The 26,223-nt window shown below is 46.5% G+C and overlaps 1 protein-coding gene across 1 annotated transcript in view; it reads left to right on the top strand.

Annotated features, from left to right (window-relative positions):
• Positions 1 to 26,223, top strand: part of BBS4 (Bardet-Biedl syndrome 4) — a 44,842-nt gene that overhangs the window by 13,276 nt on the left and 5,343 nt on the right. Inside the window, exons 3-13 of the mRNA XM_035118050.3 lie at positions 2,754 to 2,833; positions 4,826 to 4,889; positions 6,486 to 6,597; positions 7,056 to 7,128; positions 9,409 to 9,462; positions 15,416 to 15,543; positions 16,779 to 16,833; positions 17,899 to 17,967; positions 18,382 to 18,534; positions 24,342 to 24,513; positions 25,504 to 25,573. Coding sequence (XP_034973941.3) covers positions 2,754 to 2,833; positions 4,826 to 4,889; positions 6,486 to 6,597; positions 7,056 to 7,128; positions 9,409 to 9,462; positions 15,416 to 15,543; positions 16,779 to 16,833; positions 17,899 to 17,967; positions 18,382 to 18,534; positions 24,342 to 24,513; positions 25,504 to 25,573 — 1,030 coding nt within the window. The remainder of the gene's footprint in view (positions 1 to 2,753; positions 2,834 to 4,825; positions 4,890 to 6,485; positions 6,598 to 7,055; positions 7,129 to 9,408; positions 9,463 to 15,415; positions 15,544 to 16,778; positions 16,834 to 17,898; positions 17,968 to 18,381; positions 18,535 to 24,341; positions 24,514 to 25,503; positions 25,574 to 26,223) is intronic.

Here is a 26,223-nt window from a genome sequence, read left to right on the forward strand (position 1 = left end):
TGGGAGCAGCAGTTCTCCTTGATGCTGGGACACCAGCCACCATTTTGAATCAAGATGGCAGAGCAAAATGTGGCTTTTGCATGACCCTCCCTGCTTCTTTGGTATAGGTTTGGCCACCTCCTGAGATATCGCTGCCAAACTTGGCACAAAGGGTCCTGAGATGGGGGTGGCAGATGGATAGTCTTTGGACACCGGACATTATTTTGAATCAAAGTGGTGGACCAAAACGTGACTTTGGCATGACCTCACTTATTCTTGGCACGGCAGGTCGAAACTCAAAAATTACACTATGCATTTAAAAACCCATAGTATGTTTTGGTTTCTTTTAATTCTTGGGCAGTGCCAGGCACTCCTTGCTAGTTGTTAATACTTTGTGCTTAGAACAGTCCATGACATAATCTAATGCATGCATTAATTTGAATTTTCTCACGGCCCAAGAATTGGGGGGGAAGGGAAGACAGAAACAGGTATTTTATGTGTCACTCAAGTTCAGGATGTGAGGCAGCAGAGCTGCAAGCCTATTATGATAGAAGGGGAAATTATTTTGTCATTCTTGAGGCTGTTTATACAGACTTATTTCCTAGGAACTATATGCAGTGTGCCCAGATCCTGTGTGGTTTACTGGAGCCAACCAGAAACAGTGTTAGAACAGAAAAAGCAAAATTCATTCTGACCAATGAGCTGCTGGCTAGGATCCTCAGAGAGAGAATGTGTTATTGTATGGGAAAGTGTAGGACTTGTAATTGTAATTTGTGAATTGTAATTTGCAACATCCTCTCTTCAATCATTCGAAGTCCTGGAGTTCCTGCAGGTATTTTCCATGCACAAGCAGGAAGAGCTAACAGGGTGTGGCAACAGGAGGACAGGACAAGCACCGGCATAACCAGGAACAATGAGATCTCCCGGACAGCAGGAGCCAGCTCTGCTGATGTGATTTACAGGCCTTAGATCAGATGTGAGCAAACAAGTGAGGCCCGTAGTTTCCAGTGGGCAGAGAAGATCAGGCACTGAATCTCAGAGATAGGGAACAATGTCTAAAAAGCCAGTGCACTCATATAACGAATGTACATACATGTCACACTGGCATGCCTGGCTATAAATCCAAATCAGACAGCCAGAAATGCCATGAGCTTAAGCAAAAGGAACTTGAATAATCTAAAGGACGCATATCTTATATTCCAGGATTTCAAAACTGGAGAGGGATCATGGGTGAAGGGGGGGCCTGGTAACAAGTTTGGGTCCAGAGAGATGATGCTTTGGCACTGACTACCCTTCAGGTAGCTTATGTCACAGTAACTGCACATGGCTTCCACTGGTGTCCCCTCCCTGTGGTTATTAAAAATGTCTGCCCACATATCTGGCCAACGGTAAGTATGCTATGTTCCATAGGCTGCCTGTAGCGCTTCTCCACAGAAGGGCTCTTGCCTCTCCTATCTGCTTTAAAAATAAATTGAACTATTTATATGTTTCAGTCAAACACTTGACAAAAAGTGTGTTTTTGAGGGTTCAGTTGGAACTTGATTCAGTCTTCCATGAAGCTTCCCATTTCCCCAAACCAAAGTCTCTTTACCTTGAAAAGAGGGCATGCTAGAGACAGGATACAAGCCTCAGTCTGAGCTGGGCAAACGTAAAGGGGGCTTTGCTCTTATTAGAAGGGGGGGTATTCCCCTTCTGAGGTGCTTTCTCTCAAATTTTCACCACCAACTCGGCGCTCTTGCTCTGGCAGTCTTTTGTCTTTGTTTCCTGCTAGGCTTCTCCATCGTGATACTGGCTTGCAGACATTGGATTTTCCTATTGGTTGCTATGGTTACCTTTGGGTTGCCATAATTTCAGATGCAGAAATGAATTTGATGAACTGCAACTCATGCCCATTTGATGTGAACAGTGGCTTGTTCTGAAAACTTTAAATAGTACCAGGAAAAGCAGTGTCCATGCTTGCCATTGATTGCATTGCGACTCGGTACTTCTTTAGAGCTTAAAACACTGATTTCTCTGCAGTAAACTATGCCATGAGAGGATCAGAGTTGAAACACTGGCTCTGTCCCAAAGTCTATCTTGCAATAGCCAAGCAGTTGCCCCAGGTCTACTCACAAGTAGGACAAGTTCTGGGTTCCATTGGGTTCTTGCCTCTAAAGCTCTGACTTCAGATTTAAAGTACAATTCCATGTGATCTTGCTTATCCACTCAGATCAACCAGAGAAATCTTGTTCCATCACCTACTGTCTGAGGTGCAGTTGCTGCTTTGTGGCAGCATCCAGGTTGCGTAAATCCCTGTCCTGGAAGATCCACCAGGCTCTCTTCCAGTACCAAATGAAAGCGTCTTTCTTCTGGTGGCCTGTCAGGGGTTTTTTAAATGTTTCGTGGCTTACTTAAGGGTGATCTTGCCTGCTGGTCTTGCCTTTATTTTTAACACAAGGTGATAGTCAGCTGCCTTGTACCACCAGGAAATGAGATGAAAACATAGGATATAAATATTTAGTGAATGAGTCACATCAGCCATCCTTTATTCTTGTGTCCAGCTTTCATGGCTCTACCACAGTAATAATGCTTAGTATGATGTTTCCTTCCCTGCTTGCTTCTTCGTTGCTGCCTCCTCCTGTTTTCTGCTTCATTGGAGCATGAACAGCCAAGAACCTCATGTAGCAGGTCTGGTCCAAGGTTCAGCTTCTCTCTGGGTAAAGTACAAAAACTGGGTCTCAAAAGGCATCATCTACTAGATCTCTAAATTCTTGTTCTGCTGCCTTTTTGCACAGTGCCAGAACTGCGCAGTCTGGAGAGCAGGAATTGGCTGATCCACTTGTACTACATTCGCAAAGACTATGATTCGTGTAAGGTAGGAATATGATATACCCTGACTTTTTTGGCACTTTAAATCAAAGGTGGGGAACCTGTGGATCTCTAGACGTTGCTGAGCTCCGTTTTCCATCAGCCCCAGGCAGCCAATGACCAGATATTATCAGAATTGCAAACCAGCATCTTTAGGGCTATAGTTTTGCCACCAGTGCCTTTTAAGGATAACTTCAGAGAAGTACCTAGGCCTTTGCTTTGGAGAAGGACTTCGGTTCTTCTTGGAACACTTCCAAAACAAGATTTCAAGATAGGGAATATACCAAGGGCTCCTTGTACAGGTTCCTCCACCCTTCTCTGGTTTGTTATAGACAGAGTTTCTTATTAAACCTGAATCAGAGGTAACTATGGTTCACACTAATCAAGATTGCTTCCAAACCATGATTTGAAGTGGGTTTGCATACCCCGGGTTTATCCTAGTGATGGTTAATATTCTTTCTCTTCCAAAAAGCCTCCTGTTAACTGAATTAACTGAATTTTTGTTTTGCATTTGGTTGGTTGGTTGCTTCAAAATCTAATGAGAGCATGGCAGTATGTTAACATGTGCCATCCTTAGGAACTGCTACCCCTTTACCAAAACTTGTCAGAGTCATGGATGCAGCTACCCGTTTTCTCCTTTTGAATAAATCGCAGCCTCCTAGATCTCCCCACTCGGTCCTTCCTCACTGTCATCGGGTCTCTGCTGGTGATCCTATGCATGCTTACCCAGAGCGGTTCAGAGTGGTGGGAGCCCCATCCGCTGCAGTGGGACTCCGAGAATGGAGCCCGGGAGGCACATGGCTGGTGTCGCTGCCGCTGCTGGTGGCCACGTCTCTTTCTGGCTTGGTGCCCCCCTCCTGGCCAAGCTGGGTGGTGTGGGGGCGCAGTGGAGGGCACACTGGCTGGCACCTGCGCTGGGAGAGTTCAGGGCTGCTCTTGCATGACCCACTGTTGCCCGTTGGCCATGCCCTCCCCTGTTGTGGCTGTGGTGGCAGCCTACTGCTGCAACTCCTCTTCTTGCTGGGTGCCTCGGCCTCTCAGCCAGCCCAGGGTTGGGGCACCCATGGGTGTCCCTTCGCTGGCCACAAGGAGAAGGAGGCCCGGTCTGGGCACAGCTTGCCTTCCTGAGGCTCTGGAAGACGGCAGGAGCTCAGCCCCATGAGGGAGCCTGTTGTGGGGGCTCTCAGAAATCTGTGCCCCTCTTGCCCTCCACTGCTTGGAGCCCACTTGGTATGAAAATTTGGACCATTATGTCACACTGGTTCCTAGATGTGCAGCTTTCTCTTTATAGTGAATACAGGAATCTTTGGGAACCTTTTTTAAAAAAACAAAAAAATAAAAAAAACCTTTTTTAAAAAATAATTTACTCTTGGTGCTGTGCAAAGAGAGTGTGTACTTCTAAGGACCATCAAGGCAGGCACTTAATTTCCCAATAGATGGATAACAGTAATCTATTCCACAAGTACTTGGGTGGCAGGAGTTTCACTTGCCCTAATGTTACCTATTCAGAGGTCGTTGCCTTAATGTTAACATTTTTTAATGCAAAAGGGTTTTTTTTATAGTGCCATTAAATGAAATTGAAAGCCTTGCCAATGTCAAAGCTATCAAAAAGCTCCTGCTCTTGGATAATTTGACTTTAGGAGGCTCTTTTCCAGGAAGGACAAATTACCAGCGCGAGAGGTAGTGGTTTCAACAGGCATTTCCTTGCTCTGAAAAAAGGAGAAAATTCTAGGCATTTTTTCCCTCTAGCACAGAGACTGGGAATTTGTGGCCCTCCAGATACTGCTAGGCTACAAATCTCATCTTCCTTGACCCTTGACAATGTTGGCTGGCCACAGGTTCCTCACCCCTGATCTTTTAGATACCTTTCATTAACAAATACTGGCTTAATGTTGAGGATAACTTATTAAAGGGTAGAGTTGACAACATTCTGCCCCTTATCCAAAAAAGAAAAGAAAATCTTTTTATTGGAACGTAACTTCTTTACTTTGTGGTTCAGATTCTTATAAAGGAGCAACTCCAAGAGACCCGTGGGATATGTGAATATGCAGTTTATGTTCAAGGTAAGCTAAAAGCACCCACCAATGGCTGACATGCTTCTAACTTGTCTGACACATTTTCCACGAGCAACCTCTCTTTAGGGCTGAAAATAAAATTCTTTCACTGACTCCCTCAGGGAGTTCCAAAAATACGAGGCTGCTTCCATAGTCCACATAATCCTCATTACTAGAAAACTTTTTTAAAAATGGTACATTTGCATAATCTCTCACTCTTAAGGGGATGGGAGGGAACATGAATTGTAGCCCAGAATGATATTATAATATTTCCACACTAGCAAGAGGTAAATCTGTAAACACAGCTCAAAATACACAGGTCACATTAACATAAAAGCGTGGCTTACCATGCACAAGCAAATCCTTCCGATTTCATTTTTCCTTTCTCATCTGCTTATACTGGGAGGAGACAAACCATGATCCTTGACTTAGCTTTTCACTTCCAACAAACCACAATCTGCAGCCAAGGTTTCTTATTTACTTACCAATTGTGGATTGTTGGAGTAAAACAAACCATGATCTCTGGTTCAGAAGTAATATTATGCCAGGAACCGTGCTTTGTTACCTCCCAGTGGAAAGAGGGAGGAGAACAATAGCACAGATAGAAGCATTCATGGCAAACTGCTAACTACAATTTGCTGTGACATGATTACTAGAAGTCTGAAAAAGAGGACAATTGTACATCTCTCTCTCTAAAGTGTGCCCTAAAATATTTAATGTACTTACAAACTACCAAGAAAGTTGATATTCAGTACACATTTAGCTGAAGATTACTGCAGGATTCTGAGAATTGGTGGTATTTATTTTAGTTATTCATTAGCTACATTTTCTACCAAATGGCACATGGCATACGATACAAAAAATTACAATAAATCAGCAATACAAACATTCAACACTTATTGCACTCTTACTATAAATTTATTATCATTTTACCCTTAGACCATTCTTCTCCCCTGAGGAGCTTAGAGCAGCTTATGTACAGTTCTTCTGTCCAGGCTATATGGGGTCATACCTACTGGAGCTAGTAGAAATGCATCATTTGCTGTTTTTACATTTTAACCGTCAGTGTGCAGGACATAATAAGGCAGAACTCACCATTATAGGATAAAGATGTGACAGCTTCTATAATTTTCCTAGTTGCTGTGTCGGATGCTAAAATCCATGGCAGAAAGTTGAATTGGGTATTGGAGCTTTGATCTCTTCATCGACTGTGGACCTTGCTGCCACTGCAAAAGTGCCTTTGTCTGCTGCGGCTGCACACATTATGCCACAGTTGGTGTGTATAGTTTGGGCCATGATAACAGACAAAAGCGATCCTATGGCTCTTTCAGGACAAGCGGGACAGAGAAATGCTAAACTACCCCATGGGCTTCGCTTACCACAAAGGAACAGTGGTGGCAATGGCACCATGGTTTCCAGATACAGAACCCACCAGCTGCTAGTTCTGCTCCGCTTTGACCTACCTCCTTCAAAAGTGCTTCAGCTGGGAAGCTGGTGGGGGTAGGTTCCCCTCCTGCACTTCTATACATTTCAGCATTGCCCAGGGTGCAGCTTACTTCCTCGAAAGGACTCCCGATTAACATGCTGTGCATTGTTGTTTTTCAGCTTTGATATTTCGCTTGGAAGGGAAGATTCATGAATCACTTGAGCTTTTCCAGACTTGTGCTATTCTTACGCCCCGGAGTGCAGACAACCTCAAGCAGGTGGCACGATCGCTGTAGGTTCCATTTTATTCTTCAGATTTTGGGTGTTGAATAAAGGGAGTGGGGTTACCAAAGGCCGTTTTACTCCCATGAGCCTTCATATTTGCATGGGCGAACTACTTAATCATACACCCTCCCTTGTCCACACACTTAAAAACATAAAAACCCTGCTGGACTAGACCAATTCAGACCATCTAATTCAGCATCTTATTTCAAACAGTGGCCAACTAGACACCTCTAGGACATGAAAGCAACAGCCTGCCTCCATTCTAATAAAGTCCTTTTAACAGGTGTTGCGGCATGCTTTGAATCCCCTGTATAGTGGACAAGTATTGGATTCTTCTGTTTGACTCTACAGCACAGTAGGCTTCCCTAGAGCTCTCTTTGATCCTCTGACTGACACACAATTGATGGTCCAGTGATACCTTGGGAGGAAAGGGTAAGAAAAATAAGATCTGACATTTTCTTGCAGGTTTCTTTTGGGAAAACACAAAGCAGCCATTGAAGTGTACAACGATGCGGCCCAATACAACGAGAAGGACTGGGTATGCCCTAGGTTTTCTTTGCTACTTGTAAATAGAATGGAGTAGAATTTGAGACTTGCAGATCGATGGCTGACCTATGAGTCAGTTTTGCACAGCACTTTCTTCTGTGCAGGGGCAGCAGCTCCAGCACCAGCCTGTCCTCGGAATGCAGCTTATGAGAGGTGTTAATGGGAATCTGGGTCTACACAGACACAGCCTTAATGATTCCTGTGGCAAGTGGGAACGGTGCTCCTGCAACAGCAGGAACTGCTGCTGCCTCTATTGCATGTACTGCTCAGTTTGATATGTTCCCCATTGTGATCATGTGCAGTCATATGACCAAGGACAGCTATGACTTCCCCTTTATAGGGGAAAGTGACTATGTGGATCAGCTCTTAGTCCCATTGGGAGTCTAGTTGCATTGAAGAGATAAGCCTGTTTCATAAATTCCATGATACAGGAAGGAATATACAACCTTCCCACATAGTTGATCAAAACAGAGGAAGCACTGGTTATTGTCTCTGCCAGATGTGCACACAGATGGCTCCCTGCTTTAATATTCAGCAGGAAAACAAAACATGGCTTGATACTTGCTCTTGGACCGAATGCCGCATCTTGGGTGGTGAGTCTGCCGCAGCAGAGGATCAGCATAGGCAAAACATTGTGTACCAAGCTGGATTACCACAACGGACACCAAAATGATCACTGCCAAGGCATATCCATTCATTTCTTTGTCACATTTCTTACTCCGGTCTTCAGCCAAGAGCTCTCAGAGTAGCTAACACAGATTTAGAAGCAGCAAAAAGCCTAAGTACAATTAACATTGATAAAGCAGCCAGAATATATCAGTGCCAGACATGTTAAATCAGAGGTCTTAAAATGTAAGGCTCTAAACACTCAAAAAGTGCTTGAGCAAACAGAATTACCCTTGCCAGGCACACAAATGACATTGAACTCTGCCCAGGTGAATCTAGTGTTCATTTATTTGTTAAATGCCTATCATGCCTTTGTACCCAAATAGTGCTCAAGTTGGCTTGGACTTCTGGAGAACCCTGGCAGCATCTCTGTTGTTGAAGTGGCACACTGACAAGCCTTATAACTAAATTTATCTTCCTTATTACATGATGTAAATATATACTGGGCCCAGTATTTATTTTCTGCTTGCATAAGCTCATCCATCAGGTTTATATGCAGAAGTCCAATGATAGTTGTTAAAAGAAAGATTAACAGATGTGTCTGACTAAATCTTTGCCAGGTTTTCAGTTTAATTGTATTTCTGTAGCATCTTTGGTCATAACGGGCTGAAGTTAACAACTCAGATCCATTGAACTTTTCTTTTTGATTCTGGAAGACCAAGTAAGTTACAGTGGCCCAGTTCACACATCGTGATAAACCATAGTTTATGGTTTACTGTGAACAATGAACATGCAGATCTGGGCCACTTTGCTGCTTCCCATTAACACACCACAGCAACAAATCATGTTTCTTGGCTTAACATTATATCCAAATTGGAGATCATAGTAGTTTTGTTCCACCCAGTCAGTCAGTCAGGAAGCAAAAAATCATGCTTTGTTTCAAGTAAAACCAGTCATAATCTCCAGTTCAGACACAATGCCATAGTAGGGATTGTGGTTTGTTCTTCACATGAACTAGTGGGGATGAGCGAAGCCGCTTAGATCAGCATGTTCATGGTAAACTATTAACTATGGTTTACTGTGATGTGTGAATGAGGCCAGAATTTGGCTATTTGTAAATGAAGAGATTTTTCAAGCACAGATCTGGGGCATTTAGTACTGTTAATATTCTACTGAATGGAAATGATTTGTTACCAATCTGAGAAAATGGGATGGCCATTTGGTGGTGTGATAGATTGTGCCATTCCTGGGGTTGTTTTTTTTTTTTTTGAGCACATTGTGGTTTTGCAACTAGTGAGCTTGAGCTTGAGACCAATACGGTGGTACCTCGGTTTATGAACACAATTGGTTCCGGAAGTCTGTTCATAAACTGAAGTGTTCATAAACTGAAGCGAACTTTCCCATTGAAAGTAATGGAAAGTGGATGAATCTGTTCCAGATGGTCCGTGGAGTACTTAAACTGAAGCGTTCATAAACTGAAGCGAAATTTCCCATTGAAAGTAATGGAAAGTGAATTAATCTGTTCCAGATGGGTCCGCGGCGTTCGTAAACCAAAAATTCGTAAACCAAGGTGTTCATAAACTGAGGTTCCACTGTAATGACAAGAGGTTTTATCCCCTCATGTATCACATGTGGATTTACACGTCCCCTTTCCCCTCACATCTAGGAGATCTGCCACAACTTGGGTGTCTGCTACATGCACCTGAAGCATTTCAACAAGGTAAAGTGGGCAGTTGTCTGCAGGGCCGTCTTGAGCAGATCGCGCGCCCTGGTGCTGAGGGGCGGAGATCGCTCTGCCGCCGCGCGGCGCCCTCCTTACCAGGCCGGCGCCCAGCTTACCAGCCCCCCCGCCCTGGTGCACTGCGCCACCGGGGGTCTACGTAGAGCCGGGCCTGGTTGTCTGGCAAGCATGGAAGGTCCAGAGGGTGCAGCCTGAGAATGGGCATTTTATGCAGTGGCTCTGTTTCTGGAATGCTTTCCCCAGGGAGGCTTGCCTGGTGCCTTCGTTACATAACTTTAAGCACCAGGTTCCTCTTTAAGCACCACATTCCTCTTCTGCCAGGCCTTTGGCTCATTAAACAATCTATGGTCTTTTAAACCGGGGCAGGGTATTGGGTTTTTTGGTTATTATGTTATGTATTTTTGAATTTTTTTATACCAGGGTGGATAAAAAACAATGATTTTTTTTTTAAAAAAATTGGATTTTTAAAATTTAAATTGGATTTTTAAAGTAAAATGCTTTTGGAGGAAAAAATCTTTCTAAATATAGTTTTCTATTTAAGTTACATTATAGTCCAAAGGAAATAAGGATTTGTTTTAAGTTTTTCCATGTGTGCAGAAACTCAGTCTAATTTGGTTTTTAAGGAAATTGTTATTAAGGAAATGATTATTTTTCTCCTTTCAAATATAAACAGTTAACTTATTAAACCTCACAATAATTTCATAATTATCTATGTATTTCTAATAGTATAACCAAATCAGTAATTTTTGATATAACTGTAAAAACTACTCTGAAAATTTATTATTCTAAAATTGAAAACTTCATTTGGTTGTAAATATTAAGATTATACCAGTAGGAATGTCTTTCTGTAAAAAAATGATTTAAATCAAGTCTTACTGACTAGTGATTTAAATTGTGATTTAAATCAATTTGATTTAAATCAAATCCATCCTGTTTTATACTGTAAAGCATCCTGTGATTCTCAGATGAAGGGTGGGATATGCATTTAATAAAACAAACAAACAAACAAACAAACAAATAAATAACAGTCCAAGTCAGGCATCCCCAAACTGCGGCCCTCCAGACATTTTGGCTTACAACTCCCATGATCCCTAGCTAACAGGACCAGTGGTTGGGAAAGAGGGGAATTGTAGTCCAAAACATCTAGAGGGCTGAAGTTTGGGGATGCCTGGTCCAAGTGGTTGGGTTGTATCCTGAGGAACCCTCAATAGCTGTATGGAATTGAGATGAAGGAAGTCTATGCAGTAGAGCTCTAGAAAAAGAGCCATTGGTTGAGTTCAACAGCTCCTCCTCTTGTTCAGTGTGTGCTGCTCCATCAATACCAGTTGCAGAAAAGATATTCCAGTCCTAATTGGCATCTTGCATGTTGCAGATACATTGCAGAGGGGGCACCTTGATAAAAGGACTTGGGGGTTGTTCTCTTAAGCATTGGAAAGGGTTCTTTTCTGACTGACAGGTTCCTAGTATGCCTCTCATTCTCATGTTAGAACCACAATATTTGTTTTTTCCTAAAACAGCTGCTACGGTCATAACAAGGGTTGAAGGCAACCCTGTTTAGGGAAGTTTTTAAAGTTTGATGTTTTATTGTGTTTTTAATATTCTGTTGGGAGACACCAAGAGTGGCTGGGAAAACCCAGCCAGATGGGTAGGGTATAAATAATAAATTATTATTATTATTATTATTATTATTATTAATAATATCATCATCATCATCATCACCATCATCATCAAATAAGTTACGCACAACTAAAACTTTCCCATAATATTACTTTGTGTACAACTTTGTGTACAACCTAGTAGGATTTGGGTTTGAATTGCAGAAATCAGCCTTTTTGGTGGGTGGGTATCAAGGACTGACACATGGAGGAGTGGGGGGGGGCAGGCTATCAGGGTATAACGGCCTTGCCCAGACTAGTGCCCACAAGATGCTTTGCACTACAACTTCCATCATCCCTTACCATTGACCATGCTGTTTGAGGCTGATGGGAACTATAGTCGAAAACATCTGGAGGGCATTAGGCTGGAGAAGGCTTGGGTGTAAGATTGAAGTGAGCAGAACTGTTGTTAATAGACAGGAAATTATATGTGGCTGAGCAGCATGTATGTGTATGGCCCCTGGAGTCCCTAGCCCATGTTCCTATAGTTAGTGAGTGTTTGACAGAAACAGCCCAGACCTTCTCAGTCTCTGCAAAATGTGAGGCCTGTTTGAATGGGACCCTAAATGCAGAATCCTCTGCATGTTAAACCAAATCCACACCACGTATTGGCTGTCAGAGTTTTGAGTGGAAAGCTAGAAGAGCAGAGATACCTGCCTCTCATGGAGTTAGTAGAAGAATCTAGCTGGAAAGTCTCCAAAATCCTGATATCTGACAGGAACAAGCCAGTGGCAAACCACACCAAGCAAGTCGGAGTTAACCCTTTATAAGCAAAAACAGAATCTGCACAGGAACGCCAGGCCTAATGAGTACAGCAACTCATCTCCGGCAGGTCTTGCCCCCATGAAGCAGCCTCAGTCATCTCTCTCTCTTGGCCTCCTTCCTGCTTCAGCCTTTGTCTCCAATTCTGGACTTCTTTCTGCCACAGACTACCCCCACTCATTGAGCCCTGTTACCTCTCCAGCTTCCGACACCTTCTCCCCCCAGTCTTCTCCCTCTGACCACTCATCCCACTACCAATCCCCTGGCTCGGAGCCTTTTTCCCATGGGTCTTTCACAGTTGGTTCCTCCCACCATTCCTCTGCGTCCAATCAGCCCCTGACAGTATCTTGACTATGACCTGCATGTGTCGTTGGCACGAAAGCGATTTAGAAGAATCCCCGTCATATATTTTACATGGCTGTTTATTTTTACATATTAAAAAATTTATATATGGATGTTTTATGATGGCCTATACTTGTAATGCCTAATAAAGGTTTGGTGAAGTAAGAAGTACCACGAAAGGGAGCCTCGGACTTGGCAAGCACACCACCTGTTTCCTGAGCTGTAGCCTGGAGACTTTTGGACAATCACATGAAAATGCCTGGGCTCCATGTGTTGTTTGATTGGTTCCCACCATATCTTTAGCATAGGGATCTTTATAGATCCCTATAAAGGTCCGTATAGTTAAAGCTATGGTTTTCCCAGTAGTGATGTATGGAAGTGAGAGCTGGACCATAAAGAAGGCTGATCGCCAAAGAATTGATGCTTTTGAATTATGGCGCTGGAGGAGACTCTTGAGAGTCCCATGGACTGCAAGAAGATCAAACCTATCCATTCTGAAGGAAATCAGCCCTGAGTGCTCACTGGAAGGACAGATCCTGAAGCTGAGGCTCCAATACTTTGGCCACCTCATGAGAAGAGAAGACTCCCTGGAAAAGACCCTGATGTTGGGAAAGATTGAGGGCACTAGGAGAAGGGGACGACAGAGGACGAGATGGTTGGACAGTGTTCTCGAAGCTATGAACATGAGTTTGACCAAACTGCGGGAAGCATTGCAAGACAGGAATGCCTGGCGTGCTCTGGTTCATGGGGTCACGAAGAGTCGGACACGACTAAACGACTAAACAACAAGGGATCTTTAGCATCTGTAGCCCTCCAGATGTTTGCATCAGCCCTTTCCACATTGACAATGGTCAGGGATGGTGGGGTTTTTTTGAGTAATGAAGCCAGTTGCAGAAAGTATCCAAGATAGTGATACTGTCTTTACTGAGAATACTGTAGCCCTCAGGTCAGAGCTTGCTTTACTCTCACCAATTAGGAAGATGCACCAGTTTGATTCTTGTAAGCCATGAAAATGGCATCTTCTCTCCAGTTTTGGGCACACAAACATTTGCATTGAGGTGTTAATGGGCCATTAGTATGAGAAATTTCCTCCTGCTCACATTTCCCCTTTGCTGCGCCCCGACCGTACACCATGCTGCTTCCTTGCATCGAGTCACATGGGCCTATAAAATATAATGAAGCCTATAGAATGTGCTGGCATTTTAGCTTTTTAGCAATGAATATCCCGTGGCTGCATAATTCTTTTTTTACTTTGTCAGCATCTCTCTCCTTTAATGTGCCTGGAAAAAAAGAGAGAAGAAAACCTGCAACCTTTCATTCCAGTCCCACCGGCTGGGCCCAGGGGAGGAAAAGAGGCCATTGCAATCGATGTTTCTCATTGGAGGGGATTAACAATGTGCCCAGGAGGAGCAGTTCTGCTCCTTTGTGCAGTTCAGCAGCCCTCCTGGCTCAGTGCTGGGATAAGCATTTTGTGGAATGATGAGCTGTAAAAGCCTCGGTAACATCCAATCCTGCCAGTCCGCAGATTCTGGCTTCCTAGTGTTTCTAGGCCTATTTAACTCGCAGAAGCACCCAGGAAGACAGGAAGGGAAGGGGCATTCAGGGGGGAACGAAGGAGGAAATGAACTCTGCTCCTAGCTTGTCTACTGTTGTTGTTGTTGTTGTTTAGTCGTTTAGTCGTGTCTGACTCTTCGTGACCCCATGGACCAGAGCACGCCAGGCACTCCTGTCTTCCACTGCCTCCCGCAGTTTGGTCAGACTCATGTTCGTAGCTTCGAGAACACTGTCCAACCATCTCGTCCTCTGTCATCCCCTTCTCCTAGTGCCCTCAATCTTTCCCAACATCAGGGTCTTTTCCAAGGATTCTTCTCTTCTCATGAGGTGGCCAAAGTATTGGAGCCTCAGCTTCACGACCTGTCCTCGATGTCTACTATATGTCCTCGATGTCTACTATAAGACCTGAGCTACTATAAGATCTGAGCTTGTCTACTATAAGACCTGTTTTGGCAGTGGAGGGAGAGAGTTAGAAAATAGGGCTTATCCCAAGAGCTTCATGCAATAAATTATATTCCGTCCATAAGAGAGAGAGAGAGAGAGAGAGAGAGAGAGAGAGAGAGAGAGAGAGAGAGAAAGAAAAAAGAAAGAAAGAAAGAAAGAAAGAAAGAAAGAAAGAAAGAAAGAAAGAAAGAAAGAAAGAAAATATCACCAGAGGAGCTCAAGTTGGACCAGCAAAAGGGAGTGAGGAATTAACAAGCAAGGGGATTTTTTTTATAATTGTGAGGCATCCACAGTTGTCCAAAAGGGAGATCATTGGCGAGTGTGTTAGCTTGGTTGCTTTTCTGTCTTTCTCTTACGGGTGGAGCTGCATCATACAGTATAGGCAGCAAGGGAGTAACTAGCCATTGGTGGGACCAGATACCTGGTTGGTTTGCATTCCAAAGGTCCCAGTTCAACCCCTGACATCTCCAGTTCAAAGGGACACAGATAGCTGGACTTTCTCAGCCTGAGAAGGGCAGTAGCCCTGGGGTAGAATGTCCCAGCTTCAGTTTCCAGCATCTTCAGGTAAGGGTGGTAGAAACTCCTGTCTGAAACCCTGAAGAGCCACAGCCGTTGAACTAAATCAATGGACGGTCTGACTTCGTACAGTGCAGTTGCATAAGCTCAAACCTATTTGCTCATTATTTTTCTGGGTCATTGAGTCACCACCACCATGACCACCAAACACAGCCCTTCTGCTTTCAGGCTTTTGCAGCCACAAAGACTACAAGTATTTTTCAGCCCACTGGCTGCAGAAACACGCCTGTCTCTTCTCTCTCTTGCTATCCTAGTGTAAATGAACCAGTGCTCAGGCTGGCACTTTGCCAATTTCATTAAGGAGAAATATAGCTTTCAAAAGGTTTTTTTGTCGCTCATCTTTGGCGTTTTATTATATAGGTCAGGCATCCCCAAACTGCGGCCCTCCAGATGTTTTGGCCTTCAACTCCCATGATTCCTAGCTAAGAGGACCAGTGGTCAGGGATGATGGGAATTGTAGTCCAAAACATCTGGAGGGCCGAAGTCTGGGGATGTCTGATATAGGTTTACCATTTCAGTGTGAACCACTTCATGAAGTTCACCTGAACAGTGGCATATAAATATCTGAAAATGAATAATACACTCTGTGCTCTGCTCAGGCAAAAGATCAGCTAAATAATGCCCTGGAGCTCAACCGACATGACCTGACATACATGATGCTGGGGAAGATCCACCTGTTGGAAGGGCAGACGGACAAAGCCATTGAAGTCTATAAGAAAGCAGTGGAGTAAGAGCCTTTCTTCTCTTGTTCTGTTGGGGGTGGAGGGTAGGAAAGATGTCTTGTGACCAGGAATTAACTTCATTGTACAGAACTAGAAAGCGCTGAGAAAAGTTCTCTCTCATGGCCCAGGCAGCCATCTTAGGCAGAGTTTTGGATTACTGCTCCCACCTTTCAGGTCCCTTTGGAGCGCATGAATTTACATAGGTCTTCAACCCCAAGGCTATAAGCCTGTGTGACAGCCTGCAAATCAGCTTCTTCAAACTATTTCTGAAGGCTGTTCTGAGCATTTTCATAGCACTCATGAGGGGAAACAGAATCTGCTGCTGCTGTTCTCACAGTATGAGCCAAGGAGCATATGTCAGCCCCAACAAAAGGGGTTCTGTTCAAACAGCCTCTAATAGAATTAGGTTTGTTCATTTTTTGGTGTTGTTTTTTTAAAAAAAGGAATCATTTGTCTTTTATTCCTTCCCCGGTTTGTATCTATTTATTATTTAATAAGTGCATTTAGAACCTGCCTTTCATCGCAATAGATCCCAGGGCAGAGTACAAATTACATAAAAGCACATAAAACAGCCATGCACTGCAAAGCCGAGAGGAACGATAAGAACAGCTTATGGCCTTTTAATGTAAATCGATCAGAGAGCTTTGCTGTGGTGCAGTATGTAAATTGAGAAACAAAAACAAAATACAAACAACACCTCTGGCAGAGTGGGGAAAGCTCCTCTACATTTGCTGCCCCAGCCAATTAAAATACGCAGCAATGTGGCAACTGGATGGGTCTGTTAGCCCTGGGATATTCCAGAGGCAAATGTATTTAAGCCTTTCTGTGAGCCGCTTGCTTTCAGCAAGTAAAGATTTCTGCCCGGCACGTCATTTGCCATAGCCTTCTGCTCAGGCCACAAAGTGGCAGACGGGGGCTTGGTAGTCCTTCTTTAAGGCTGATAAAATGTCTCCACATGCACGATTGGGGCTAGTCCTCCCATTCTGCAGGAAGCAGATCACTTCAAGTGGCAATTTTTGGACCACCGTCAAAGGGCAGCAACTTGTACGATAATTACTGTAGTTTATTTTTATCACCATAGTGGGGAACATTTGTATTTTCTGCATATGGGGCAGAAATGTCATGGGCCATCTCTGCGTGAAACTCGTCCATGCCCTTGCATAACAATGGATGCCACTCTGTATTAATGAGGGCACCAGATGTCATAAAAACTCTAGGGTCTCTCTTTTTTTTGTTTCAGGTTCTCCCCGGAAAACCCAGAGCTCCTTACAACTCTGGGCTTGCTCTACCTGGAGGTATGGGAGGTTGCTAATTGGTTAGTTGTTCGGTTTGGTCCAGCAGCTGTTAATGGCATTCATGTTGAGGCATCCCCATTGCCGCTTTGAGAGTTTTCTCAAAAAATTACACCAGACTGGGTTAAACCACAGAGTCTAGGGCTTGCTGATCAGAAGGTCGGCGGTTCGAATCCCTGCAAGGGGGTGAGCTCCTGTTGCTCGGTCCCAGCTCCTGCCCACCTAGCAGTTCGAAAGCACATCAAAAGTGCAAGTGGATAAATAGGGACCGCTCCGGCGGGAAGGTAAACGGCGTTTCCGTGTGCTGCTCTGGTTCGCCAGAAGCAGCTTTGTCATGCTGGCCACATGACCCGGAAGCTGTCTGCGGACAAACACCGGCTCCCTCGGCCTATAGAGATAAGCGCCGCAACCCCAGAGTCGGACACGACTGGACCTGATGGTCAGGGGCCCCTTTACCTTTTTATCTCTTCTAAATATGTGCTTTAGATCATCACAGGAAGGAACTTACTTTACGCAGTTGAGCCAAAGCAGAATGCAGATAGGCTCTGCTTCTATAACCTGCTAGTCCAAGTATATGAAGACGGAAACAGTAGCTTTGTGAGTTTTCTATATAGGAAAGGACCACGTATTGGATACAAAGGCACCTTAGAGAAATTCAGAAATGGCTTTAAAGTTTCCTGGGGATAAGCAATGTCACACAGTTTCATGAGTCGACAGTTTTCTCTGTACCATAATTCTGCCAAATCCCTAGCTCACTCCCCAAATGGTTCTTGTTTATGCAACTTGGGCCTCCATTTTGTCTCTGGGCAGGATTTCCTCATCTAAATGCTTGCTTCATTTCCTAGCAGCCTCAATAATGGCCCAAGATTATTAGGTTTCTAGTGTAGATTTCCCAGGAGGAAATGATAGGGCTTTGAATTCTGGGGTGTGATATTTGGGACTGGTTGACTTTTGAGTACTTTTTTAGGGGAGAGCCAGATTTAGAGCATGCCATCCAAAGATGCAGTGAAAAATGTATTGTGCTTCAGTTGTTTAAATATTCTACTGATATTTCCTCCCTTTACTTAGCTCGAGGTTCATCAGAAAGCCTTTGAGTATCTTGGGAATGCACTCACGTATGATCCCAGCAACTATAAGGTAACTCAGGGGATGGGAATATATTGAATTGTTGGCGGAAACAGAAGAAAATCAATATGAATGTCACAAAATGGTAACCTAACTAAACAGCTGGATGAGCTGGTCAGAGTCACTAAAGCACCCTTTCCTTCTTGGCGCTCTCCACGTTTTTGACTGCAACTCTCGTCAGCCCTAGTTGTAGTCCAAAACATCTTCTGGGCACCATGTTGGGGAAGGCTGATCTTTCCTAGTCCTTGGTCCTGCCTATCCCACTAGGTTCCAGGTATGTGTGGCTTTGGGTGTATTCCTGATGTGCAAAACCTTTCTCCAGTCATTGCTCTGATAATGCCTTCGCATTCTTTACTCACCGATAGTGGTGAAAAGCCAGTTTATTAGCCCCCTACGATTTGGTTTTTGCTTTATTCTGTTCCAAAGGCCATCTTGGCAGCTGGCAGCATGATGCAGACACATGGAGACTTCGATGTAGCCCTCACCAAGTACCGAGTGGTCGCTTGTGCTGTCCCTGAAAGCCCCCCGCTCTGGAACAACATTGGAATGTGCTTCTTCGGCAAAAAGAAATATGTGGCGGTAGGTGTGTTTTGTGTCATCTGCCTACCCTATTATCTTCCTGAATTTGCATCCATTTGTGATTGTCTTTTACCCCCTCCTTCCCCTCTTCCCAATCCTCCACCATGCAGAATTGGAAGTGGGGAGGCAGGCATTTCTTTCAATAGCATTGCTGTTCCTCCTGCTATTTCTTGGCTTCTCCATACCCCAGCATAAAGGAGAGAAATTCCCACCTACCCCTTGAACCCTCTGGCACAAAGAGAGGCAGGGTTTTATCTTATTTGCACTGATGTTTGGAAAAGATAAAAGCAGTCAGGGTTTTGTTAATTTCATCTTAGCTAGCGTTGGCAACTGGGAGAGCAACATCAGTGCTGGTTTTGACCTATAAAGCCTTGAACCGCTCAGGACTCCAATACCTCGAGGACCGTCTCTCTCCATATGAACCTACTTAGACCCTGAGATCATCTTCTGAGGCCATTCTTCATGTGTCTCCATGAGAAGTGGCAACACGAGAATGGCCCCTTTCTGCAGTAGCTCCCCATCTGTGGAATGCTCTCCCCAGGGAAGTTCGCCTGGTGCCTTCATTGTACACCTTTAGGCACCAGGTGAAAACGTTATTCTTTAATCAGGCCTTTGGCTGATTGGCATCTAATGGCCTTTTAAATGTGTTGCGGGAAAGGGGATTATTGGGTTGTCTTTATTTTTGTTTTTATTATCTATTCTGTGCTTTGTATATTTTATTTTATATTTTTGTGTTTTGAACCTCTTTGAAATCTACGGGTATAGGGCAGCATACAAATTTAATAATTAATAAAATAAATTGTCACAGTGGCCGGAGTGGACTACTTCAGAGTAACGACGCTACGCAGCTCTGCATTTTATTCTTTTATTGGTGCTGCGTATTTACAGTGCTCAAGTCATTGCTATTTACACGGAGCGATGTTGTCAGTCGGTTTCAGAACCTCCTAATGGCTTTTGGCGCGTCTTTCTCCAACACAAAAGCTTTGGCAGACCCATCCTCTTGCCCCTCCTCTTCCTGCGTAATTCTGGAGTTGGGGGGATGGGTCTTCCCCCCTTACTTGCCCCTTCCTGTCCCACCTGGGACCCTGGCTCCTCTACCTTGCCTGAGCCTCGGACACGACTTCCTGCTTCCCCACTGGAATCGGAACTCTCCCTGCTTTCCCCTTTGCTCGGGGACGGGCTTGAACTCAGGAGGGGAGGGACTTCGCGATATCCCCTGTCCCTCACATCCACCCCCCTCCCAAGCTCTCCTTCACCCCTCCCCAGGCCCCCCCCATGTGTCGGTGACGACTGGAAGCCTAAAAACTCGGTGCTCTCCGAGCCCGTTGGTGTGAACACCTCCCCCCAGTCCTGCGAGCCCCCCCCTTCCGCCTGGGAGGACGGGAATCCCAAAAAGTCCGTGGCGTCAGAGCTGGTGGGGGTAAAAATGTTTTGCCAATCTGCTCCTTCCTCTGACTGGGTGGATCTTGGCGACACCCATACCTCATCCTCTGGTTCCTCAAACTCCGCTTCCCAGCGCCATGGTGAGCTGTTCTCCCGTGCCTCCTCCTCCTCCCCCTCCCTTTCCATGTGCCAGGGCTTGGGTCTGTGGGGAAAGAGGGCGTGAAATTCTTCCACCAAGAATTCCTCCTGTATCTGAGTGGCGGGAACCCATTCATTCTGGGACGGTGGAGCATCCTCCCATGCCATGAGGTACTCCAGGCCCCCCACCCCCCACCTTGAATCCAGGATGGCCGTGGCCTCATTGAGTTGCTCCCTGCTTTCCCTCTCCCCCCCTTCCTCGGGGGTTTGTTCGCTGTCTCTGAGCCTGCTGCTTTCCCTGTACGGCGACAGCAGCGATCTATGAAACACTGGATGCACCCTCATGTCCTCTGGCAGTGCCAGCCTGTATGCCACCGGGTTGACCTGTTGCGTGACCGGGAAGGGGCCCAGCCATTTGGGTGCCAGCTTTTTGCACCTCCCTCTGGTGGGAAGGCCCTCCGAGGACAACCACACCTTGTCCCCCACCCTGATGACCTCCCCTTGTCGCCTGTGGCGATCTGCCCCCTTTTTGTACGCTTCCTTGGCCCTCTCCAAGTGTTCTCTGAGCTGCTGGTGCACCGTCTCCAGTTCCTCTGCCCAATCCTCAGCCTGTGGGCCCTCCTCCTCCATGTACTCTGGCTTGCGGGAGAGGGCATCCGCCCTGACATTCTGCTCTCCTGGGATGTAGTGTATGGAGAAGTTGAAGTTCGAGAAGAACTCCGCCCACCGTATCTGCCGCTGGTTGAGCACCCTGGCAGTTCTCCAGAACTCCAGGTTCTTGTGGTCTGTGCACACCTGGATGGGGTGCTTGGCGCCCACCAGGAAGTGTCTCCAGTGCTGGAACGCCGCGTGGATCGCAAGAAGTTCCCGATCAAAAACTGTGTAGTTTCGCTCGGGCTGGGTCAACTTCCTGGAGAAGAAGGCACAGGGTCTCCACTCTCTGTTGGCGTCCAGTTGCAACAAAATGGCGCCCACAGCCTTATCAGAAGCATCTGTTTCAATGCGTAGGGGCGCGTCCTGAACCACGTGAAACAGGTTCTGGTCTGAGGCGAACACCCTCTTGAGGCTTTCGAACGCTGCTTGCGCCTCTGGTGTCCACCTGAACTTCTGCTTGCCTCTCAGGCAGTCAGTGATGGGAGCCGTAACTCGAGAGAAGTTCTTGATGAACTTCCTGTAGAAGTTGGCAAAGCCTAGTAGGCGTTGGGCATCTTTGCGCGTCCTGGGGCTGTGCCAGTCCAGGATGGTCTGCACCTTGTCCTTGTCCATTGCCAGCCCCTTGTCTGACAGCTTGTAGCCCAGGAAGTCCACCTCCTTGGTGTGAAACTTGCACTTCTCCAGCTTCACATACAGGTGGTTCTCCTTCAGGCGCTGTAACACCTCCCTGACGTCCTTCACGTGCTGCACTGGGTCGTTGGAGTAAATAAGGATGTCATCCAGAAAGACCAAGCATTTCCTGAAGAGTAGGGACCCCAGGACGTGGTGCATGAAGGCCTGGAAGCATGCTGAGCCCCCTTGCAACCCGAAGGGCATCACCAGATATTCAAAAGAGCCCAGAGGCGTGAACATCGTGGTTTTCCACTCATCGCCTTCCCGGATCCTGATCAAGTTGTACGCCCCCCTCAGGTCTAGCTTGGTGAAAATCTTGCCTCTGCGTGCCGCTGTCAGGAGATCATCCACTCTGGGCATGGGGAAAGCCACTGGCTCTGTCACCGAATTCAGCCGTCTAAAATCCACCACAAGACGGCGCTGTTGCGTGTCTTTCTTGTCCACCCAGAAGACCGGGCTGCCCCCTGCTGCCTTGCTTTCTCTGATGAACCCCCGCTTGAGGTTCTTGTCGATAAAAGCGCGCAGATCCTCCAGTTCCTGGTCTGACATGGCGTACAGCTTGGCTGGGGGTATAGTTGCCCCAGGCACCAGGTTGATCTGGCAGTCAAAAGGCCTGTGTGGGGGCAGGTGGTCGGACTCCGCTTCACTGAAGACCTCCTGCAGGTCCCAGTATGGTTTGGGTATCGCCTCACCCCCTTTGACGTGCATGGTGGCCACCGTGGCTATCGGAGGCCCCTCCCCTGGTTGGTGCTGCATGCAATGTTCCAGGCAAAAGTCCGATCCAAAAGTGATGCATCTCTGATGCCAACTTATGGAGGGGTCGTGGCGCGCCAGCCAGCTCATGCCCAAAACGATTGGGGGGTCTGAGATGGTGGTGACGTTGAATGCCAGTGTCTCTGAGTGCCTTCCAACCGTCATTCTCATGGGGGGGGTTTGATGAGTGATGGCCCCTCCCAGCAGCTCTCTGCCGTCAATGGTTGCCACGTGCAGAGGAAAATCCAGCTGCAGAAGCTGGATCTGGTGCTCTTCTGCAAAGTTTCTCGAGAAGAAGTTGGCTGAGGCACCACTGTCAATTAGGGCGAGGACCGTCAATGGATAGCCATTTGGGAGCGTGAGCGTCACTTCTAGAACCACTCCTGCTCTGGGAGGGGTGGGCTGGCTCTGCTCCTCTCTGTGCGGGTGGGTGGGCTGGGGCTGTTGTCTGCTGACTGTGCCTGGCTGCCGCCCCTTGTCTCCTGCAGCCAGGCTTTCCCGTTTCCCTGCTGTGGTGCTGCGTCAGTGGGGGAGGGCACAACCGTTCCCGCCTTTCCTTGCCACTCCCTGCGATGTGGGCAGTCTCTGACGAGATGCTGGGGGGAGTTGCAGAGAAAGCAATTCCCACCCCTTCCCTCCTTGCGTCTTGGCGCCGCTGGGGTTTGAAAAGCCCGCGCGCGCGCGCTATCAATCTGCATGGGTTCCTGGTCCTGACTGGCCCCAGGCGTGGCTTGAAAGGGTTGTTGAGGGAGTGGCTTCTCCTGCGACCGTGGGAGCCAAGCCCGCTTTGCGCGCGTTGCTTGCTTGTCGCTCCATCTGGATTCCTGCCTCACCCCCACCGCCAGAGCCGCTTTGCTCAGTTGATCCATATTACTGGGCTTTGGACCTCTCGAGAGCTCATCCTTCACCTCCTCATGCAACCCCAAGTAAAACGCCGCTTGCATTGGGGCAGACTCCAGATCCCACCCCAATCTGTGCACCAGCATGGTGAATTTCGCCCAATACGCGCGAACTGTCATATTTCCTTGGCGTAAATTATGAAGTTCCTCCTTAGTCTGGTCCATATGACTATCGGACGAATACATCGTTTTCAAACCTTCTAGAAATAGTTTGACATTCTTCATGCAAGGATTCCTTGTTGCAATTAACGGTCTTAGCCACTCCCTGGCCGCCCCTGTAAGGTGCTCCACAATAAACGCTACTCTGTGCTCATCATCAGGGAACTCATCGTGGTGCAGCTCAAGAGCATACACAATCTCAGTCTCAAAGCCCTGAAACTCCTTCGGGTCTCCATTGAACTTGCTTACTAGGGTCCCGGCTCTCCTTCCTGGCAGCACTTGGACTTGGGGTGCCCCTCCCGCCTTGTTTTTCTCTGCATCCAGCTTGTTTTGGAGGTCTACCGCCACCGCCCTTAAATGCTGCTCTTTTTCCTGGAGCTCTCTCACCTGTTCCGCAAGTTGTAGCCGGTCGTCCTGGACCTTCTTAGTCTCCTCTTTAGCTGCCTTCAATTCTCCCTGCGCCTGCAGCGACAGCTGTTGCAGTTCTAGCTGGGCTTGCTCAGCGATCTGCCGCCACTTCTCCGCCTCTGACACGCTCATCCCGGCAACTCCAAAGTAGCCCAAAAATGATTAGGAGGTTGCTGTCACAGTGGCCGGAGTGGACTACTTCAGAGTAACGACGCTACGCAGCTCTGCATTTTATTCTTTTATTGGTGCTGCGTATTTACAGTGCTCAAGTCATTGCTATTTACACGGAGCGATGTTGTCAGTCGGTTTCAGAACCTCCTAATGGCTTTTGGCGCGTCTTTCTCCAACACAAAAGCTTTGGCAGACCCATCCTCTTGCCCCTCCTCTTCCTGCGTAATTCTGGAGTTGGGGGGATGGGTCTTCCCCCCTTACTTGCCCCTTCCTGTCCCACCTGGGACCCTGGCTCCTCTACCTTGCCTGAGCCTCGGACACGACTTCCTGCTTCCCCACTGGAATCGGAACTCTCCCTGCTTTCCCCTTTGCTCGGGGACGGGCTTGAACTCAGGAGGGGAGGGACTTCGCGATATCCCCTGTCCCTCACATAAATGAATGAATTTCTTTTTGAGAGGCGTTATTATTTGGAAAGATCAAGAAAATGGCACCCTTGGCCTCTACCCCTAAAGCAGCCATTTCCTAATGCCTCTGCCTTCTTTTATTAACTGGAGTCATTTCCCCCTGCAGGCCATCAGCTGCCTGAAACGAGCAAACTACCTTGCTCCCTTTGACTGGAAGATTCTGTACAACCTTGGCCTCGTCCATCTGACAATGCAGCAGTATGCCTCTGCGTTCCATTTCATCAGTGCTGCCATCCATCTCCAGCCAAAGCTGGCAGAACTCTACATGTTGTTAGCAGGTAGCACCACACACACCTGCCACCCTTACCTGTTACTACAATGGAAATTCTGTTTCTTATTGACGTTATGGGATGCCACCCTGGTTGAAACCACTAGTATAAATTGATGTAGTGTTTTAAGTACCTGTATGTGGTTTGTTCAATATTGATGATATCATTTCTTCCCTTAATAATCCCAGTAGACATTATTCCCATTATACAGACTGGGAACTTAATTCAAGAGACTGACTTGCCTAAGGCTACCTCTTATGGTCATGACTAAATGGGCAGTTCGAATCCAGATCTCCCAGGTTCACAGCCAACTTTCTGTTCAGTGAACTAAACCCTGGTTTGAAATAAAATCAGCTGCGATGCAGGTGCAGAAGTACCAGATCCATGGAGGTTTCCTATCTTTGGTTAGCATTGATTCTGAATCCATGAAGCAGGCTTATACTTAGACCATTGGTCTATGTGGCCCGGTATTGCCTTTTCTGGTTGGTAGTAGCTTTCCTGTGTCTCAGCCAATGGGTCTTTCCCATCACCCAATACTTGAGATCTTTAGCTGGAGATGAACAACCTCTGGCCCACCAGACATTGCTGGACTACAACTCCCCTTATCCCTCAGCCCTTGGCCATTCTGGGTGGTGAATAGGGAAGTCACAGTTCAACAACATCCAGAGGGCCACAGGTTTCCCCATTTCTGCTTTAACTGGAGTTGGCAGGGAGTGAACCTGGAAACCTGAGCAGGGCCTTTCTACCTACAGCTCTCCTGAGAAGACTTGTTGTTCCCTGCCTCAAACATTCCTTAAGAGCATTGCATGTGGGGGCGTGGGGCAGGGAATCAAATTCAAACCCTACTCCACCATCAGCTTCCTGGAAGGCAAGTCTTTCTCTCAGTCCCCTTCCCAGCTGCAATATGAGAATAAAGACACTGGCCAAAGGTACAGAATTAATTTAGAATATATTCACTTTGCCAGCAAGAGTTATCCCATTTCCCCTTTCTTGATACAGTTGCTCTGACAAATCTTGAAGATTTAGAGAATGCCAAGCTCGCCTATCAAAAAGCTTCAGCGCTGGACACGTACGTTTCTTAGTTTACTTGGGGCAGTTTACTTGTTAAATAGTGTTCTTTCTGCACCTACCCAAAAGTGGCTCCATAGAGCACATATCCTCTCCCATCTCCTCACTATCTGTACCTTAAGGCTGGCACTATCTGTGAGCTTTCTTGTTTCTTAGGACCACACTTTCTCAACTTTTTGTTTTTGTGGTGGGGAGATCAGGAGGTTGTGCATGCATGTTTCTGTAAGTGGGCTCTAGTCCATGAAAAGTGTTTTCCACACTAAATCTCCCTCTGGGAACTTGCCATATGAACCTAATTCCACTGGTCTATAGCTGTGTGCAAGACGTTATCCTGCACAGATTAATCTGGAAATGTACTCTGTAAAGTAGACAATCTTGGCCTCTAGTGTTTGCTGAGCTTCACTTGCTTCTTTCAAGTGCAATTGCATCACTGCTGACCTAAAAACTTAGAAAATCTGCAAGAGTGGGCAGTAAACCGCATCACTTCCCAGGTCCTTAGCAGAGCCAAGGACTACATTAGTTCTAGAGCAGGCATCCCCAAACTTCGGCCTTCCAGATGTTTTGGACTACAATTCCCATCATCCCCGGCCACTGGTCCTGTTAGCTAGGGATCATGGGAGTTGTAGGCCAAAACATCTAGAGGGCCGCAGT

Source organism: Zootoca vivipara, chromosome 13 (genome assembly GCF_965207765.1).
Source record: "Zootoca vivipara chromosome 13, rZooViv2.hap1.1, whole genome shotgun sequence".
NCBI lineage: Eukaryota > Metazoa > Chordata > Lepidosauria > Squamata > Lacertidae > Zootoca > Zootoca vivipara.